This window comes from Sceloporus occidentalis, unplaced genomic scaffold (genome assembly GCF_023333645.1).
Source record: "Sceloporus occidentalis isolate IW3139 unplaced genomic scaffold, rSceOcc1.0.p SCAF_10, whole genome shotgun sequence".
Classification (NCBI taxonomy): Eukaryota; Metazoa; Chordata; class Lepidosauria; order Squamata; family Phrynosomatidae; genus Sceloporus; species Sceloporus occidentalis.
Genome location: NW_028316990.1, coordinates 29,043,045 through 29,063,600, shown reverse-complemented (window position 1 = coordinate 29,063,600; position 20,556 = coordinate 29,043,045). Strand labels below are relative to the sequence as shown.

The 20,556-nt window shown below is 43.7% G+C and overlaps 1 protein-coding gene across 5 annotated transcripts in view; it reads left to right on the top strand.

Moving 5' to 3' along the window:
* Positions 1-20,556, top strand: part of TBC1D24 (TBC1 domain family member 24) — a 42,148-nt gene that overhangs the window by 7,722 nt on the left and 13,870 nt on the right. For 3 of the 5 annotated variants that reach the window (XM_089476808.1, XM_089476809.1, XM_089476807.1), the window contains 4 exons: positions 1,888-2,922; positions 6,553-6,699; positions 13,696-13,854; positions 19,201-19,264. In XM_089476808.1, coding sequence (XP_089332934.1) covers positions 1,964-2,922; positions 6,553-6,699; positions 13,696-13,854; positions 19,201-19,264 — 1,329 coding nt within the window. In that variant the 5' untranslated portion in view covers positions 1,888-1,963. The remainder of the gene's footprint in view (positions 1-1,887; positions 2,923-6,552; positions 6,700-13,695; positions 13,855-19,200; positions 19,265-20,556) is intronic. The other 2 variants (XM_089476810.1, XM_089476811.1) reach the window with 2 other exon arrangements.

Here is a 20,556-nt window from a genome sequence, read left to right as displayed (position 1 = left end):
GATAAGGCTGATGGTTCTTCTCTTAACATAACAAATAAATACACTGTTAACCCTGATGCCTGGTGGATTAGCAATTTTATAACTATTTTAATTAAATTGAAAGTACTGTGTTGCTTTGACACATCAACACTAACTGTAAAGATCTGAAAGACCTGTATCATCTAACCCAGCCCTTTGAAAATTTAGGACAAGGGACATGATACGAATTTTTCTGGATCCTGAGGCCTTACTATCGCTCAGTACTGCCTCTGAAGAAGTGGCCACATTTTTTCCTCCTCCCTTGTCCTTGCTTTTCAGCCTTTGCAAATATGAAAAAATGGTCTGTGGGAGGAGGCTGCCAGAAAAGGGGCATAGATCCATTTGTGTTCAGTAATAAACACTTTTTCAAAAGGGGCTGATCATTGGATAGTAAAGATTTGCATGCAAAATTGTGATATGATACCCATCATGCTGCTTGGGCTACTGAGACAATCCATAAAACTGTCATTGTGGAATCTGGCTATATGGTTTGTTCTTGGCAGCATTAAAGCAAGCTAGGAGATCTAAAAACGTACCTTAAAACTGGGAGAAATTTGGGGAATAGAGCAAGCTGAACAAGGAAGGTCATGCTAACCTTTTTTTTCCCTTCTGCAATATTTTTATACTAATAAAGGAGTAGTGTGTTCTCCAAGTCGCAAAGGCCTTACTGTATCAAGTGTCAACATGAGTTGTGATTTAGTGTTCTCAGGAAATGCAAATTGGTCTACGCTCATCTTCTCGGATGGCGCAAAGATTACATTTGTCTTTCAGAAAGATCCTAAAAGTTAGTAGTGGTCCAAAAAAATACTCCTATTACTCCTATTCGATGAGATATAAATAAATAAATTGGGGAGGATTCATATTCTTTTCATTTCATTCTCACGTGTAAGGACAAAAAAGTCAAAAGTGTTCTCTCTGAAAGATTGCATGTTCCTGTAGGGCTTGTAAGGGAAATTTTTAAGGGAGAACCTGTTGTAATATTAGGTATGTTTTTAAAAAGAAATTGATTTATTTTTATACTGAGATTAGATTCTGAAATAGCCAGATTAATATTCAACCAGAGTCCAGACCTGTCTGGACTAAAACTGTTACCCTCCTAGCTATGCCTGATTTATATATAGTACATAGTATTTACAGCAATGTTTACTCCAATTAGGCAAAGGTTCATCATTTTATCAGAAGATAACAATCTCATCCTGGGGCACATGATCTTTTTACAAGTGTTTAATCTACCCTGTAACAGAGATGGTATCAATACATACAATACTAAATTTCTTTATAAACTCTGATTTTTTTACTACTGGAGGACCACTTTTAGTGCTTTTAACCTGTTTGTATTATGTCTGTCTTGGCACTTATGATAAATACTTATCCACCCACTCATGTCGCCAAAAAGAACAGTAGACAACTGAAATTTATGAGCAGTATCAGACTGTACTGTGAGTGAGCTTTAAACCACAGCAGTAACTCACTTGAATAGAAAAGGATTTATCAGTCCATTACCAACTAAGGGGGGAATCTACCATTTTAAGAGTATTGGGCTACTTGCAGAAAGCCTTTTAGAAGGTTCAGTATTCAGAACAACATTGAATCTGACTTTCTTTCAGTGTAGTTTTGTCAACTCTTACTAACACAATGCAAGTCATCTGTGCTGACTGGTTAAACCAATGAGATGACTATTTGGGTGTGTGTATGTTTTAGTTATAAACAGTTGCTTTGACAACTCCATAAAGAATCCTAATTTTGCATCTCAAGCTGGTGATTTTCATTCAGTTCTCTACTGCTGGCAACAACCAAAAACAAAGGGCAAGTTGAAATTCCCAACAGGTACATGCATGTAGCCTTTTATGTGTTTCCATTCTTTTCCAGGAGCAAGGCTAAGTTCTCGAAGGACTGAAGAAGATACTTGCTTTTATGTCATCCTACAAACACAATCTCGACAGCTATGGGTGAATATAGCCGCTTTATAGACTGGGATAAGATGGATGCTACAATCCAGGACAAGGATGCAAAGGAACTGACTAGCACAGAATTTCAAGATCTGAAACAACTGGCTCGCCAGGGATACTGGGCCAAGAACCACTCCTTAAGAGCAAAAGTATACCATAAACTGATTAATGATATCCCTTGCCGCACAGTGACTCCAGATGCACACGTCTACCGGGACATTGTGTTGAAAATTGCTGGCAAACGTAACAGTAGCAACCTTCCACTTCCAGAATTTGTAGACAACAGCCTAGTTCCCACTTACTGCCTGAATGCAGAGGGCATTGGAGCCGTCAGGAAGATAATCTCTTGCATTGCAAGCCAGTTCCCAGACATATCATTTTGCCCAGCTCTGCCTTCTGTTGTGGCGCTTCTCCTTCATTACAGCAGAGATGAAGCAGAGTGTTTTGAGAAGGTTTGTCGTATCCTTGCTTGCAATGACCCTTCCAAGCACTTCATTGATCAGACATTCTTGGCTTTTGAGTCCTCTTGCATGACCTTCGGTGATCTGGTTAACAAGTACTGTCAGGCCGCCCACAAGCTGATGGTGGCAGTCTCGGAAGATGTTCTGGAAGTATATTCGGACTGGCAACGGTGGCTTTTTGGAGAACTACCTCTGATCTATATTGCACGTGTCTTTGATGTATTCTTAGTTGAAGGCTACAAGGTACTTTACCGTGTGGCACTGGCTCTCCTCAAATTCTTTCACAAAGTCAGAGTTGGGCAGACTTTGGAATCAGACAATATACAGCAGGACATCCGGACTTTTGTTAGGGACATTGCAAAGTCGGTGTCTCCTGAGAAGTTGCTGGAGAAAGCGTTTGCAATTCGACTCTTCTCCCGGAAGGAGATCCAGCTTTTGCAGATGGCTAACGAGAAGGCTCTTCAGCAGAAAGGCATAACAGTGAAGCAGAAAAGGTAAAGTAAGATAATAGGCAACCCCAGAAAGTTTCCTCCCAAAAGCATCCCCAGAATCTGGTAACACTACTACTCATATGAGGGAGCGAGTGCACTTGTAAGGGTGGGAAGGCAGTGTCTATTCAGGGTGAAGCCATTGGGAAAGTACAGATAAAGTATGGTCCATGCACTAAATCCCTATGGCCTGTGAGAAGTGCAGACTTGATAGTTACATTTACATATTGCATATTCACTTTCTGGTAATTGGGTTTTCAGGGGAGTGTGGTTTTTAGCAAGGACAGCACTAGTACAATGAAGCTTATGCTCATTAAAGCCCTAAATTGCTGAAGTCCAAGATGCTAAAGGACTGCCTTATCCAACATGAAGCTGCTGTTGTTGTGTGCCTTCAAGTCATTTCAACTTATGGTGACTCTAAGGCGACTATATCACAGGGTTTTCTGGAGCTGAGAGTGTGTCACTAGCCCAAGGTCACCCAGTGGGTTTCCATTACCAAGCGGGGAATTGAACCCTCATCTCCAGAATCGTAGTCCAACACTGAATCCACTACAGCAGCTGAAAAGGGATCTCTTAGCACTTATTGACAGCTAAAGTTATTTTTAAAACATTGACAGTTTTACACATTTCGTAAAAATCAGCATTACAGTTGTGGTTTTGAGAAATAAGTCTTTATTTTCCTGTTTCTCACCTAGCAATGGTTATTTTATAGTACTTTAAAATTGTACAAAATGTGGTTAAAAAAACCAGTCTCCTTCCCCCAGCTTTTGCAGTAAACTCAACACCCATTGCAGAATATAAGGCAGAGTATGAGGCCATATTAGTGGCCTTCTTACATCATTTTGTAAGATACCTATAGTACAGTATAGTTTTGTTAAGAGCCATTGTCGTGTAGTGGTTTTGGCAATGGACTATTACTCTGGAGACAAGGGTTATTCTGCTGATCCACTGACCTGTCTTTGTTTTCTTTTGTTTTGTTTTTCAGAGAGGGAATTTTTCAGTGTTGTTGAAATTGCAATGTTTTACATGTGTTCAACCATGTTTGAATTTGCAGCGAGCAATTTAAAAAGAATGACAAGGTATAAAAACATTGACCTAAACGAAATGCTGCCTCAGGTCACTGATATGTAAGGTACTGCACTTAGGGTGAAAAAATGAAATGCATAGATACAGTGGGGCCTCCGCATACGCGGACTTTTTATACGCGGCTTTGAGCGTACGTGCTCAAGCCGCTGGGCGCGCGTGGGGCAGAAGGGGCAGCGCGTCCCATTGCGCCCCGCGCACCTCCATGCCGCCGTGCACGAGCCCCATTGTTTACAATGGGGCTCGAGCATAGGCGGAAATCGCCATACGCGGCGGGATCCGGAACGGATCCCCCGCGTATGGCGAGGTTCCACTGTATAAGAAGGGGAACACTTGGCTTAAGGAGACTACATGTAAAAGGGATCTAGGAGCAGACCACAAATTGAACATGAGTCAACAGTGTTGTGATGCAGCAGCTAGAAAAACCAAAGCAATTCTAAGCTGCATCAATAGAAGTATAGAGTCTAGACTGAGGGAAGTAATAGTGCCACTCTATTCTGCTTTGGTCAGGCTTCACCTGGAACATTGTGTCCGGTTCTGGGCACCACAATTCCTGCCCCCTGGTGGCACAGTGGTTAAATGCCTGTACTGCAGCCATTCACTCAAAACCACAAGGTTGTGAGTTCAAGACTAGCAAAAGGGCCCAAGCTCGACTCAGGCTTGCATCCTTCCGAGGAGGTCGCTAAAATGAGTACCCAGACTGTTGGGGACAAATTAGCTTACTTGCTCATTAGCTTACTTGCTGTTCACCGCTATGATCTTTGGAATAGCGGTATATAAATAAAACAAATTATTATTATTATTATTATTATTATTATTATTAATAAAAAGGATGTTGAGAAGCTGGAGCATGTTGAGAGGTGGGCAACCAAAATGGTGAAAGGCCTGGAAATCATAAAGCCCTATGAGGAGCGACTTAGGGAGCTGGGGATGTTTAGCCTGGAAAAGAGAAGGTTAAGAGAGGATATGATAGCCCTGTTTCAGTATTTGAAGGGATGTCATATTAAGGATGGAGCAAACTTGTTTTCTGCTGCTCTAGATAATAGCAAACAGAAAAACCACTGTCACTCCTGCTAACCTAGACACTATCGAAACAAAACACACGTATGCAATACTGACACCTGTAAATTATATCTTTTATAGCTGTCAATACTGCATACCTGTTTTTGGTTTTGATAGGCTCCAGAGAATAGGACATGGAGCAATGGATGCAAACTACAGGAAAAGAGATTCTACTTAAACATTGGGAGGGACTTCCTACCAGCAAGAGATGTTCAACAGTGGAACACATTCCCTCAGAGAGTGATGGAGTTTCCTCCTTTGGAGGTCTTTAAAAAGAATCTGGATGGCTATGTCTTGAGGCTGCTCTGATTGTGAGTTCCTGCATGGCAGGGGATTGGAATGGATGGCCCTTGAGATCCCTTCAACTCTATGATTCTATTTTGTGTGCATGAGAAAAGGAGAGGCTTTGCTCTTTTCCTGCTGGCTCATTTCTGGGTTTTAAGAAATTAGAAAATTGGACTGGAACTAACGGAATGAAATTCAACAGAGACAAATGCAAAGTTCTGTATTTAGGTGACAAAAGGCAAATACGCTGGTGTAGGAGCATTGTTTCTCCCTCCTGTATCTGGAATCCTGAAGGCAGAAACTTTCAAGCTGGAAAAATAGCTGATGGGGAAGGTTACTATGCTCACTTTCATGTTTTCTCTGTTCAAAAATGACAGCCTCTTGTGGCTGCTTTTATTGAAAAACAGTTGGGGGCTTCCTGATGCACCTGCCTATAACAGGTACATTAATCCTAAAATCCCAGTAACAAATTTAACAAGCACCTGCAGGGATAAATACAGCATGTAGCAGTTTCCTCTTTCACGAAGCCTTCGGTGCCTTGTGTTTGAAACAGCCAATTTTTAAAGGGTACAGTATTCACTGGAAGTACTAAAAATTGGCCTTGGTTCATGAGATGTTCCTATGTTGTGATAGTTTTTTATTTGCTTGATATCATCACAGCAACCTACATACATCAAACCAGTCCCGCCACCTTGTTGCTTAACGCTACAGTTAATTTTTGTTGATCCAGTTCTGTTTAGATGAGGTCCTGGAGAAAAGCCACGGTCTAGAGAATGCTGGTTCTGATGCTGTTTTTTACTTCTACTATAACTTACTACAACAGGGATGGCGGACATGTGGCAATCTAGATGATGTTGGACTGCAGTTCCCATTATACCTTATGATTAATTTTGACTAGGACTAATGGGATTTTCAATCCAACCGGATATGGAAAGCAGTGTACCCCCTTGTGCTGCAGAAATGAGCAAGAAACTAGACACATTTTATGAAAGCTATATAGTAGTACTGTACGTCTGATGCTTCACATGTCTGAAATACCCCACTGTCTGTGCAGAGTGAAAGTAGAAATGGCAAGGGTTTAACACTGTTGTATCAAGTGAAAATAAAGGTGACCTGAGGCCAAAAAGGAATTGAAAAGTAATAAAATGGTGAATATGCATCTGTGCTTGATTTGATTCAGACCTTACTCTTTGTGTTTCTCTATAGGCTTCTTCCACACACTTCGGTGGGGATGTTTGAAATCGCTGATCTTTTCCTTGTTTTTCTTTTTGTCTCCTTTCTCATGCCTTCTTGTTCTTTCAATTCCAAATCTGCTACACCCTTCCTTTTTTGCAGCATTGCCTCCCCCAAAAGGTAGGTTTTGAGATTTAAATCTTCCTGCTTTGCTTTTCTCATCTGCCTTTGCTTTGCTTCCTTATGGCTGTTATCGCTGCTGGTTGCTTGGATGGTTACAGCATTTACTTACAATAATTTCAGACGACAGTGGGAGGGAAATCAAGGATGTCTTTCCAATGCTTTCATCAGTCCTATTGCCAAGTTTGGTGTAAAAAGGCCTCCATTGTAGTCTAGCTTTAATTCTGTGCATTGTCATGAAACTCATGGGTTTTCTTGGTCTTGTTTGACCTGGTCAGACTGCAGAGGGAAATGCAGAGCCATTGAGTAGCAAGATGTATAGTTGCTCTTTATATAACTAGCTTTGTAACCCACTGTTGTTTTCTACTAATGGTGTCTTGCTCATGCGGTGCCTTGTCACTACGAGAACTGATATTACCTACAAGCTGTTCAGACTATGTTGCAGGTATATAGTGTTTCTGCCTCTTAACCTGTGTTTGGTTGCTGTTGCTGTAAGAAAACCTTCATTCTTCCAGAGTCCCTTCATGCACTTGCAACAAGGTGTAGGGCACAGCTTCTCCATAGAGTTGTGTGTTTATGCATTCCTCATAACCTGGTTCCATTTCCTTATTCTGTTCTCTGCTTTTACAGTAATTCTAAAATTCACTATTCAATCCCTTACCACAGTTTTCTGTTCTTGTCCATCCTCACTACTTCTGTCATCTGCTTGTATTGCTGCTTATTTCATAACTATGCCCTTTCTATTTGTCATCCTTCCCTCCACAGTCTTTTGGGACAAACAAAGGAAAGAATTTCTGGTCCAGTTTACTTTAGAGTTTGCCAAACCTTTTGGGGTGGACAATTTGTAGTTCCCCAAATGCTTGTCGTTGTGTATGAGGCATCTCCAAGTCCTATTATCATCCACTGCTTAGGTCTTGTAGATTCAGACCTCTGACCTCTTTGAATTGAGTTTATCCATCTGGCCTGTGGTCTTCCTCTCTTTCGGCTGCCTTCTACCTTGCTTAGCATTATTGTCGTCTTAAGATGTGGCCAAAGTACAACAGCTTCAATTTAATCATTTTGGCTTCCAAGGAGGGAGAGTTTCAAATGCTACAGAAATTCACATCAGACACAACTAGCTGTTCAATAGTAAGTGATTATAGGGATGATGGGTGCCTTGGTGGAAAAGTGGTTAAAGGCCAGAACTGCACCCACAACTATGGAGATTATTGCAGTCACGTTCTAGAAATGCTGCGAGAGAAGCCTGGGTTGCATACAGGCCGCATACTGCCTGGCGATAGATGAATGCGATAAGATTCTCCCTTAAGAAACTTACATCCCTGGTCTATCCTGGCAGCAAAGCTGATGCGATAATTTCCATTGTGAGTTCAATCCCAGGGCTCCAGGTTGACTCAGCCTTCCATCCTTTTGTAGGTCACTAATATGAGTATCCAACTTGTTGGAGGCAATTAGCTTACATGTTTTAAACTGCTTAGAGAGTGCATAGTTCACTATGAAGCAGTAGAGAAATGTAAATGCTAATCGCTATAGTGATTGCAATTCAACAATATCTGGACAACCACAAGTTGTCCAGTCCAATTTATATCATCAAGTATCTATTTACATTATACTATTTCCAAGCTTGCTTGCTTGCTGATTGACTGATTGATTGTTCGCCTAGGTTATCTCATAGTTGACGATGACATGCCTTTCTCATCAAGAAACAAATGTGTTCAGTCACTCTGCTGCAAGCACATAGTGCTTGTGCTTTGGCAGCAAGGTATGAAATTCACATTAGATTGACCTGCGTAAGCCTTGATGGTCTTTAGGCTTTGGTTAATCTCAGAGCACGCACACTGGCAGCATGCCTCAAGAGGCATACATATCCACAGAGGCAGGGTAAACATACCTGGGGGGAAGAACAATTAGCATTAGCTTGGTGCATGTTACAGTATATCCAGGGAAGATACAAGAGCCCTAAATAGCCTCTTACCTGGAGATCAGAGGAGCAGCAGTAAGGATTTCAGCATTCAATGAGCTGGATTCCTTTTTCTTTTCTTTTTCTCTTTTCCTGTCAGAAAGAAGCATAATAGAGCTCTAAGGCTGCTAAATAGCACTCCATAGATAATATCAGGTTTTCTTTAAAAACCAGCTTGTAGGTTTGCAGTAGTCCAGAACTGCATGTGCTCTAAATATCCTCATAGGTGCATGGGTCTGTGATCCCCCAAAATGAACTTCCAATGACAGCAAAATATAAAATTGTTTTCTCTTCTGGCCTTGCTATCTGGGGATTATTGGAGATACGGCTTGTTGAAGGCCATTATGAATCGGTAACTAATGAAACAGTCCTCAATTATTCATTTTCATACCATTCATTTTATACCATTATTTTGCAGTGACTACTCTACTTGATGTGCAGTTCACCCTTAAAAATTCAGTCATTGCCTGTATCCAGGTAATGGGTTGCATTGTTACTGGCTTGGCAGTTCCCTTTGCTTGCAGCATCTGGGAAGCCTTGAAATGGAATGCAATGTAGTTGTGCTGTTTTTCTAATAATTCCAAAAATTGGTTACGTGGACAATGTTGTCAGACACAGCATTCAGCAGAAACTCTTGGGTACAAATTGAGGATGTAGGCATCCCCTTAACCCCAGTCCCAACAGCACTGAGTCCTGTAGCACAAGCAGAGAAGGCTTTGCCCATCTTCTTCAAACATTCACTTTGCCAGTCATCCCTTCCTGGAAAGAGTGGCATTTTCATATGTCATAGACATGCACATAAAAACCAGTAATAGAATCCTAGAGTTGGAGGAGACCACAAGGGCCATCCAGTCCAACCCTATTTTACCATGCAGGAACTCTCAATCAAAACATCCCCATTGACAGCCATCCAGCCTCTGTTTAAAAACCTACAAAGAAGGAGACTGCACTACTCTCTGAGGGAGTGTGTTCCAATGTTGAATAGGTCTTACTGTCAAGAAGCTCCTCCTAATGTTGAGGTGGAATCTCTTTTCCTCTAGTTTTAATCCGTTACTCCTGGTCCTGTGCTCTGGAGCAGCAGAAAACAAGCTTCTTCCATTCTCAGCGTGACACCCCTTCAAATAGTTAAACAGGGCTGTCATATCACCTCTTAATCATCTCTTCTCAGGCTAAACATACCCAGCTCCCCATATCTCTCCTCACAGGGGATGGCTTCCAGACCCTTCACTGTTTTGGTTGCCCTCCTCTGGACACGCTCCAGTTTCCTTTTTGAATTGTGGTGCCCAGAACTGGACAAAGTATTCCAGGTGAGGCCTGACCAGAGCAGAATAGAATAGCACGATTACTTCCCTTGATCTAGACACTATACTTTTATTGATGCCGCCTAACATTGCATTGGTCTTTTTAGCTGCTGCATCACACTGTTCACTCATGTTCAACTTGTGGTCTACTTGGACTCCTAGATCCCTTTCACATGTACCATTGTTAAGTCAGGTGTCCCCGCCCCTATCCTATATTATTATTATTATTATTATTATTAACCTTTATTTATATAGCACTGTAAATTTACTATATCTATGCATTATATTTTTTCACCCTAAATGCAGTACCTTACATTTCTTGTAGCATCTTGAAGAGTAAGCAGATTTACTGTAGCATGAGCTATTTTTCCCCTTTGTTTTGCTTTGCCACAGAACAGTGCTACACAAAATGGTGGTCCCTAGACTAGCCCCATTCCATTAGCTAGTAAGTTTTCAGGAAAGAACAAAACAGTTGTAGCTAATGTGTACAAATATGTTACCAGTCCATGACACATGAAAGACCCACACATCAGCGTAACAAACATTGCTGTAGAGGACTAAGACGTCAGGGCAGCAGTGCCTGGACAAAAAAAAAGCTACAAAGGAAGAGTGGAAAGAGAAAAAGCTGAATTACAATATATCCACAAACTCCATCCGATCAACAGTGGGTTGAACAGAGACAATGGCATCCTGGCTAACACTTCAGCCTCACAAGGATGCTCTTAGTCGAATTATCATATCTCTTTTCTGGTTCCCAGCCAGCGCACACCATGTTACAAAATTCCCTCCACCATTCGTATGGTCATCCACCCATCCTGGCCTTGGGCAGCATCTTTCCTCCTGCCTTTGTCTCTCAGCGACCATCCATAAAACCACATTTGTCACCATCTCCATTCCCACAAGTTTTGCATTTCTATGGCTAGTCATACAGTCTGATTATAAAGATCCTTCCTGGGCAGCAGTTCACTCCATGCACCTGAGGAAGTGGACCAAGTCTATGAAATTTTATGCTGCAATTTCTTTCTTACAGTTAGTCTCTAAGGTTCTACGATATCCCTTTGCCACAGAGAAGAGATACATAACAAAGTTAAAAGATATAGCCATGTTAGTCTATAGAATCAGTATGTAGAGAGATCTGGTAGTACCTTTGAGACATAACTAAAGAAAGACATTGGCAGCATTAGCTTTCATAGACAAAACACATCTGAGGAAGTAGACCTAGGTCTACGAGAGCTTATGCTGCCAACTTGTTTCTTTAGTTAGTCTGAAAAGATCCCCTTAACACAGTGTGTAAGTTTTTAATGGATAATATTTTAATTCCTCTGCTATTTCACTGGTATTTTATTTACTTCAAAGGTTGTATTGCAAGTTTCTAACATTATTGTTAGTTGCTGTGGGAATATTATAGTGAATGTGTTAAAGAAAACAAGAAATATAGTATAGGTTGAGTCTCCCTTATCCATAATTCTGAAATCAGAAATATTCCAAAAACCTAAAAATTTAAAAAAATAATAATAATGGATGGCTGTGATAGTGACACTTTTGTTTTATGATGGTTCTGTACACACAAGCTTTGTTTCATGCACAAAATCATTTTAAAATATTGTATAAAATTACCTTCAGGCCATGTGTATATGAAACATAAATGAATTATGAGTTTAGTCTTGGATCCCATCACCAAGCTATCTTATTATATATGTATATGTAAATATAGGTATTCCAAAATCCAAAACAATCTTAAATCCAAAACACCTCTGGTCCCAAGCATTTTGGATATGGGAGACAACCTATAGAACATGTTGTAGGAGGCTTTAGACTTGAAAAGATTGCTACATCAAGGAACTACTGATTGGACTAATACAGTACACTAGTGCAGCCATATTACAGTAGAGGGAAGTGTAAAATTAGAGTACTTTGTGCAAGAAGCATCCTTCATCTCAGCCCTCTTTTCTGGCATGCGGAATAAACATCTTCAGAGTTTGGGCTTGCTTTCTGCTTTGGCTCCTGCATTCATCTGACACAAGCTGCAAAATCTGTATTTATATGTTGCTTGGCTATCAAAAAGAAATGTCTATCACTGACTTCATGTATATCGTCTGGTCCATAGTCCTCCTCTTTGTTCATTGCTTTCCTGTTTCTTAGTGTAACTGAGCTATGTATGGATTCTTTAATTTCCCAGAAATAGATAATAGTCCCAGGGACATGAGATTTTTCTGACTTCAATACATGCATAAAAGTCTGTTCTTAAACTTGGACAATGGTTAGAAGAGAATTTTATTGGCTGACCAATAGGTTTGAAAATATTGATGCCTATACAGTTTATCTGTCACTCTAACCATTGGAACCACTGCTGCTCTTTAAGACATTGTTCATTAAATGCTATTGCTGTAATTGTGATCACACTGCAAGTGGGCCGCCAGGAAAACCAAGCTGTGCGTTCCATCACTGATTAAGCTGGTTTGGAAATTCAGTAATAATTTCTCAGGGGGAGTTAAACCAGAATGTTCAATCTCTTTTCCAATGGCTATGGCTTTGGTGAATTGGGGTAGCTTGCATACAGATGCACAAAATCGATAGGAAACCGATTAAAGGGCATGATCAGAACACAGCTGACCAGTATCCTGTTTGTGACATAAGCATTTGTATATCTGTTCTTGAGTGAAGAGCAAGTAGCTATTCTGTATTCCTTTGTGTAAATGTCCCACCTGCCCCCCAGCGCCTTTCAAGCCTCAGGAAGGGCTGCTGCCTCTGTTGTTTACTGGTTTGGAGCGGAAAGAGCAGAGAGGCAGTTAACAGTTGCAGCACCAATAGAAAGTTAGGAGAGTGCACTTTGTCTATGACTCCACTCCCATTTTCTTCTTTTTCCAAGCTGAGCTAATTCACGAACATCTACTTTGCCTCCCTGTTCTTTCCTTCCCCACTGACAAGAAGCAGCAAGAGCAGCCCTTGCTATTTGGGATGGGATACAAAGAATTAGAGGATAACCCTCCCGTCCCATCAAAAAAAAAAGACATATTCAGGGGATGCATAGATTCAATATCACTCTGTCTGCTTGATGTAGGATCTTTCATTATTGTTGTGTGCCTTCAAGTCATTTCCGACTTATGGCATCATGGGATTTTCTTGGCATGATTTGTTTAGAGGAGGTTTGCCATTGCCTTCCCCTGAAGCTGAGAGCATATGGTTTGTCTAAGGTCACCCAGTAGGTCTATATGTTCAGAAATTTTCCAGGATTTCCAGTATGATTTGAAAGTCTTTAGGGACGTTGCAGACAATGCCGAATTACTGACCTCAGTTTATTTATATGAAAATCAAATCTAGGGTGTACGTACCTTTCCACATAAACATACCAAACTGGATTTAGGAATATTTAAAATATAGTTCATAATATTGTTCCCTTGAAAATCCTTTTTAGGGATGTATAGAGTTTTCAACCTGTTGTTCTCTTGTAGAGGGTTTTATAGAAATTGTATTATTAATGACATTTTAAACTCAAGATACATATAAAGTCAGTTCAGTTCTTTTGCCCTTTCATTGTTTTCCTATTGTGGGTTGGAGCATTATTTCTGCTCACAGTGCCCTGTGTCGGTCTTCATGGTATGCATACTCATCTCCAAATGCTTTTGGGTGTCTCAAAATTATTCTTTCTTTCATAGAAAAGGCCCGTATTGGCCAATATTTGCTTTGGCCAATTGTCCTTGACTCCTTTTCTCAATAATACTTTCTGTTGTTCCACAGGCAAAATGTCCACTTGGCTGTTCATGCAGAAAACTTCAAGTCTGAAATTGTTGATGTAAAGAAAATGAGAGATATCTGGTCATGGATTCCTGAACGCTTTGCACTTTGCCAGCCTCTGCTGCTCTTCACCACCTCTGAGCATGGTTGCAGCCTAAGCAGGTAATGTTTTACCTCCTTAAGGGGGCATTCACATTCTTTTTTTTTTGTCCCAAGGAGATGTGGATTGTTGCACTGATGCATATCAAGATCTTTGTTCCCGTTATATTTTGGCTTCGCGCATCTCTCCAAGTCATTTTAGCCCTTGTGTTATTTACACATCCTATCGTTCCACATTAAAATGGAGCCTCCTTCCTTCCTTTCAACAATATGGGGCTATCCAAATCGATTCAGAGGTGTATTCACACTGCTGACGATCTGGATCGATGCCAATCTTTCAGGAGAACCCGGGGGAAGGGGGGACAGTATAAATATCCCTGGTTGAGTGGGTTTTTTGGTAGCCCCCTAAAGCATTAAACCTAGATGTGGTGCATAGAACACCTGGCTGACCAATCAGAAGGCAGCTGAGGTCCAGCCAATAGAATGTGGGCTGGGACTTTTGAACATTCCATGTGTCCGTTGGTTTTGACAGTTGGAATGTTGACAGTTGGGATTTGACAGTTGAGGGAACAGTTGAGTCCAAGAGAGGACTGGGTTCCATGAGTTCCTGAGGGAATAGTCAGTTAGGGTTCTGTTGAGTCCAGTGAGTGGGCATCATTTTATGAGTTCCAGAGGGGAACTGAGGTTTAAGTCCAATGTGAGTGGCTTATAACCTGATAGATCTTGGAGCCCTGGTGGCGCAGTGGTTAAATGCCTGTACTGCAGCCATTCACTCGAAACCACAAGGTTGCGAGTTCAAGACCAGCAAAAGGGCCCAAGCTCGACTCAGGCTTGCATCCTTCCGAGGTCGCTAAAATGAGTACCCAGACTGTTGGGGGCAAATTAGCTTACTTGCTAATTAGCTTACTTGCTGTTCACCGCTATGATCTTTGGAATAGCAGTATATAATAATAATAATAAATAATAATAATATGTTTTATTTATAGACCGCTATTCCGCGATGATCATAGCGGTGTACAGTAAAATCGTAATACAATACAAAATACAGTTAAAGGAGGGAGAAGTCTCGTCCTTCAGGCAGTCCAAGATGTTGCTGGGTCTGCCTGATGGCTCCCTCTGAGGCCGAGATGACAGTTGAGGAGGGAGGGGACTCTTCCTTCAGGCAGTCCCTGATGTTGCTGGTCTGCCTGATGGCTCCCTCTGAGGCCGAGATGACAGTTGAGGAGGGAGGGGCCTCTTCCTTCAGGCAGTCCCTGATGTTGCTGGGTCTGCCTGATGGCTCCCTCTGAGGCCGAGATGACAGTTGAGGAGGGAGGGGCCTCTTCCTTCAGGCAGTCCCTGATGTTGCTGGGTCTGCCTGATGGCTCCCTCTGAGGCCGAGATGACAGTTGAGGAGGGAGGGGCCTCTTCCTTCAGGCAGTCCAAGATGTTGCTGGTCTGCCTGATGGCTCCCTCTGAGGCCGAGATGACAGTTGAGGAGGGAGGGGCCTCTTCCTTCAGGCAGTCCAAGATGTTGCTGGGTCTGCCTGATGGCTCCCTCTGAGGCCGAGATGACAGTTGAGGAGGGAGGGGCCTCTTCCTTCAGGCAGTCCCTGATGTTGCTGGGTCTGCCTGATGGCTCCCTCTGAGGCTGAGATGACAGTTGAGGAGGGAGGGGCCTCTTCCTTCAGGCAGTCCCTGATGTTGCTGGGTCTGCCTGATGGCTCCCTCTGAGGCCGAGATGACAGTTGAGGAGGGAGGGGCCTCTTCCTTCAGGCAGTCCCTGATGTTGCTGGGTCTGCCTGATGGCTCCCTCTGAGGCCGAGATGACAGTTGAGGAGGGAGGGGCCTCTTCCTTCAGGCAGTCCCTGATGTTGCTGGGTCTGCCTGATGGCTCCCTCTGAGGCCGAGATGACAGTTGAGGAGGGAGGGGCCTCTTCCTTCAGGCAGTCCCTGATGTTGCTGGTCTGCCTGATGGCTCCCTCTGAGGCCGAGATGACAGTTGAGGAGGGAGGGGCCTCTTCCTTCAGGCAGTCCAAGATGTTGCTGGGTCTGCCTGATGGCTCCCTCTGAGGCCGAGATGACAGTTGAGGAGGGAGGGGCCTCTTCCTTCAGGCAGTCCCTGATGTTGCTGGGTCTGCCTGATGGCTCCCTCTGAGGCCGAGATGACAGTTGAGGAGGGAGGGGCCTCTTCCTTCAGGCAGTCCCTGATGTTGCTGGGTCTGCCTGATGGCTCCCTCTGAGGCCGAGATGACAGTTGAGGAGGGAGGGGCCTCTTCCTTCAGGCAGTCCCTGATGTTCCTGGGTCTGCCTGAAGGCTCCCTCTGAGGCCGAGATGACAGTTGAGGAGGGAGGGGCCTCTTCCTTCAGGCAGTCCAAGATGTTGCTGGTCTGCCTGATGGCTCCCTCTGAGGCCGAGATGACAGTTGAGGAGGGAGGGGCCTCTTCCTTCAGGCAGTCCAAGATGTTGCTGGTCTGCCTGATGGCTCCCTCTGAGGCCGAGATGACAGTTGAGGAGGGAGGGGCCTCTTCCTTCAGGCAGTCCAAGATGTTGCTGGTCTGCCTGATGGCTCCCTCTGAGGCCGAGATGACAGTTGAGGAGGGAGGGGCCTCTTCCTTCAGGCAGTCCAAGATGTTGCTGGTCTGCCTGATGGCTCCCTCTGAGGCCGAGATGACAGTTGAGGAGGGAGGGGCCTCTTCCTTCAGGCAGTCCAAGATGTTGCTGGGTCTGCCTGATGGCTCCCTCTGAGGCCGAGATGACAGTTGAGGAGGGAGGGGCCTCTTCCTTCAGGCAGTCCAAGATGTTGCTGGGTCTGCCTGATGGCTCCCTCTGAGGCCGAGATGACAGTTGAGGAGGGAGGGGCCTCTTCCTTCAGGCAGTCCAAGATGTTGCTGGTCTGCCTGATGGCTCCCTCTGAGGCCGAGATGACAGTTGAGGAGGGAGGGGCCTCTTCCTTCAGGCAGTCCCTGATGTTGCTGGGTCTGCCTGATGGCTCCCTCTGAGGCTGAGATGACAGTTGAGGAGGGAGGGGCCTCTTCCTTCAGGCAGTCCCTGATGTTGCTGGGTCTGCCTGATGGCTCCCTCTGAGGCCGAGATGACAGTTGAGGAGGGAGGGGCCTCTTCCTTCAGGCAGTCCCTGATGTTGCTGGGTCTGCCTGATGGCTCCCTCTGAGGCCGAGATGACAGTTGAGGAGGGAGGGGCCTCTTCCTTCAGGCAGTCCAAGATGTTGCTGGGTCTGCCTGATGGCTCCCTCTGAGGCCGAGATGACAGTTGAGGAGGGAGGGGCCTCTTCCTTCAGGCAGTCCAAGATGTTGCTGGGTCTGCCTGATGGCTCCCTCTGAGGCCGAGATGACAGTTGAGGAGGGAGGGGCCTCTTCCTTCAGGCAGTCCCTGATGTTGCTGGGTCTGCCTGATGGCTCCCTCTGAGGCCGAGATGACAGTTGAGGAGGGAGGGGCCTCTTCCTTCAGGCAGTCCAAGATGTTGCTGGGTCTGCCTGATGGCTCCCTCTGAGGCCGAGGAATTATTATTATTAAAATTATTATTAAATTATTAAATTAAGTTCAGAGAGGGACTATCTTTGGGAAGAGTCTGAAATTGAGGAACTCGGAAATAACACAACTTTAGGAAGGGAGTTTTGGGGTTATTAGGATCCTGAGGGATTTCATAGGATTATTAGGATTATTTCATAGGGATTTCATAGGATTATTAGGATCCTGAGGGTTTTCATAGCCTGAGTGGCTGATTTTGGTTTATTGCTGAGAGAGAGAGAGAAGTGAGATATCTGTAACTAAGTTGCCAAGTAATGATAAAATGACAATTGTACATCAAAGATACTTAATATACTTCTGTTATTCAAATAAACTTTTATTATTGTTTGAAAACTGCTTGGCTACTATATGTTAAAAGACAGGTATAGGAGTAGATTGTGGTGTGGAGTGCATCACTTAAATTGGTGGCAGCATTAGGGTGAAGGTTGACTAGATGGGGCCTTCACATAATTGGGTGGCACAATAGAAAGGTTGTTCGTTACATAATTTGGTGGCAGCAGTGGAATAACCAAAGTCCCAAGCGCCTGCCACAATAGAAAAGTTATCCGTTACACTGGATTCATTTGTAGTATGAATGGGCCTAAATGTTTGTAAAGGAATCTGTGGTAGAGAACAGAGCATCACAGTGCAGTTAGTGACAATAGCTAACTCCATCTCATGGATGAGATGCTTTGGTTGAGGTCTGCACTGTGCCCTAGGAAGTGCTGTAAGATATTACTTTAAAAAGTAACCAGTTACAGATAAATTACTTATTATTTGCCCCAAAATGTAATCTATAATATATTACTGTATTACATTTCTTATTAAATATTCTTTCTGGCTTGGAACTGCCAGATTGTCATTGCCAGCAGATGCTGTTTGTTCCCTGGTTGCAAGACAAGCAATGCCTGCTAAGGTTCCCTCTTCTACACAACCATTAAAAGTGCTGGAACTCTCTCCAGTTTTCAGTCAGGCAATTTTCTGTGGGTGGAAAACCTGCCACCAGCTTGCCTTCTGTTATCTCTGCAAAAAAAGATTCTTAAGAACTATACAAATGGGGGTGGAGATGGGGGTGAGTGAGAAATGTTGCGTATACCAAGGACTGTCTTTACTCTTGGGGCCGCTTAGGAGCCTCCTGCTCATACTCCAGCTGGGGGACCCCAAAAAGGAAGAGCTCTTTGCTTCCAAGTAGCCCAGATAGGACTAAAATTAAAATCATGAACACAATTTTTCTTACCTGAGAACACTTCTTTAGGCATCTTTAGCCCTCCAGTGTCGGGTCCTGCCAGGACCTACTTCTAGTAGAAGTAGAGCACCAATGACCCTTTTAATAAGGGCATAATGTATAACCTCCTTTACAGAAACACTGTGATGGCCATTTTTAATAGGGTCTTGCCTTATTCCCCATTGTTGTTGCATGCCTTCAAGTTGTTTCCAATTTATGGTGACTCTAGAGAAGGGTTTTTATTGGCAAGATTTGTTCAGAGGCATTTTGCCTTTACCTATGAGCCTCTCTCTGAGGCTGAGAGAGTGTGACTAGCCCAAGATCACCCAGTGGGTTTTATGGCCAAGTTGAAATTCAAACCCTAGTCTCCAGAGTCTTAATCCAACACTCAAACCACTGCATCATGCTGGCTCTCTATTAAATATAGTGAGGTTTATTTCTGAATAAATATACATAGGGATTGCATTCCTGTTGCGACTAAGGAACAGAGAACTAGCGACAAACTTAGTTTTGTGGATGCTGTCTCCAAAGTCCTTGTTACTCTGCAGGCTGTAGACTTGGGCCCAAGTGACAGTATTATGATAATGAATGAAAAACCTCTAGGGGAGATGTACAGTTACTAAGGCCAACATTGCAATATTTCACTAACCAGACCTCCTTTAATATATATTTTAGGTTTTATTCACATTGTGAGGGACAAGAGCCAACCCTCCTTCTGATTAAAACAACCAAGCAAGAGGTAAGTTGGTAAGGATGAGTAGACTGTTATTAAAGGACTGTCTGTCACTTAGTTGTGACACATACAGGGGAAAAAAAGGGAACACCTAGAAATTCTTGCGAATTTAATTCACCGCAAAACGATCTTTGTTTTAGTGAAGTAACCTGATGTTTGCTAATCATTTTCCTAGATGGCATTGGTATCAATTTAGAAAGCACTAGCTATTTATGTTTCGTAAGCCCACTTTTCACTTTTAGGAGTGAGGGGAATCTTGGGGGAAATGAAACCAGAAAGCTGTTGCATATCATGTTGTAGGTCCCATCCAGCTACTGCTCCATGGGTGCCACATCCTAACCACTGCAATATGGGTGTAAACACCACAGCTTTTGAATGGGATAGTGATTCTTGCCACTGTCCTGCTGCCCTGTTTCTCATTAGAGTGGTGCTTTTTCATGTGTGATGGCAGTCCGGCCAGAGAGAGGAGAAGGAGAGGAGCTGCTTGGCAGCCATTTTGTGACCGTGTGCTCGTTGCTAAAGGGGCGGAGCTTCTGTGAGTCACATCTGTGAGTCACAAGGGGGCGGAGCTAACAGACTAGCTTTATATACCAACATCCAGAGCCTTCCAGAACAGTCCGGCCAGAGAGAGGAGAAGGAGAGGAGCTGCTTGGCAGCCATTTTGAGACCGTGTGCTCGTTGCTGAAGGGGCAGAGCTTCTGTGAGTCACATCTGTGAGTCACAAGGGGGCGGAGCTAGCAGACTAGCTTTATATACCAACATCCAGAGCCTTCCAGAACAGTCCGGCCCAAGAGAGGAGAAGGAGAGGAGCTGCTTGGCAGCCATTTTGAGACTGTGTGCTCGAGACTGTGTGCTCGTTTCTGAAGGGGCGGAGCTTCTGTGAGTCACATCTGTGAGTCACAAGGGGGCGGAGCTAGCAGACTAGCTTTATATACCAACATCCAGAGCCTTCCAGAACAGTCCGGCCAGAGAGAGGAGAAGGAGAGGAGCTGCTTGGCAGCCATTTTGAGACCGTGTGCTCGTGACCGTGTGCTCGTTGCTGAAGGGGCGGAGCTTCTGTGAGTCACATCTGTGAGTCACAAGGGGGCGGAGCTAGCAGACTAGCTTTATATACCAGCTTCCAGAGCCTTCCAGAACAGTCCGGCCAGAGAGAGGAGAAGGAGAGGAGCTGCTTGGCAGCCATTTTTGAGACCGTGTGCTCGTGACCGTGTGCTCGTTGCTGAAGGGGCGGAGCTTCTGTGAGTCACATCTGTGAGTCACAAGGGGGCGGAGCTAGCAGACTAGCTTTATATATCACC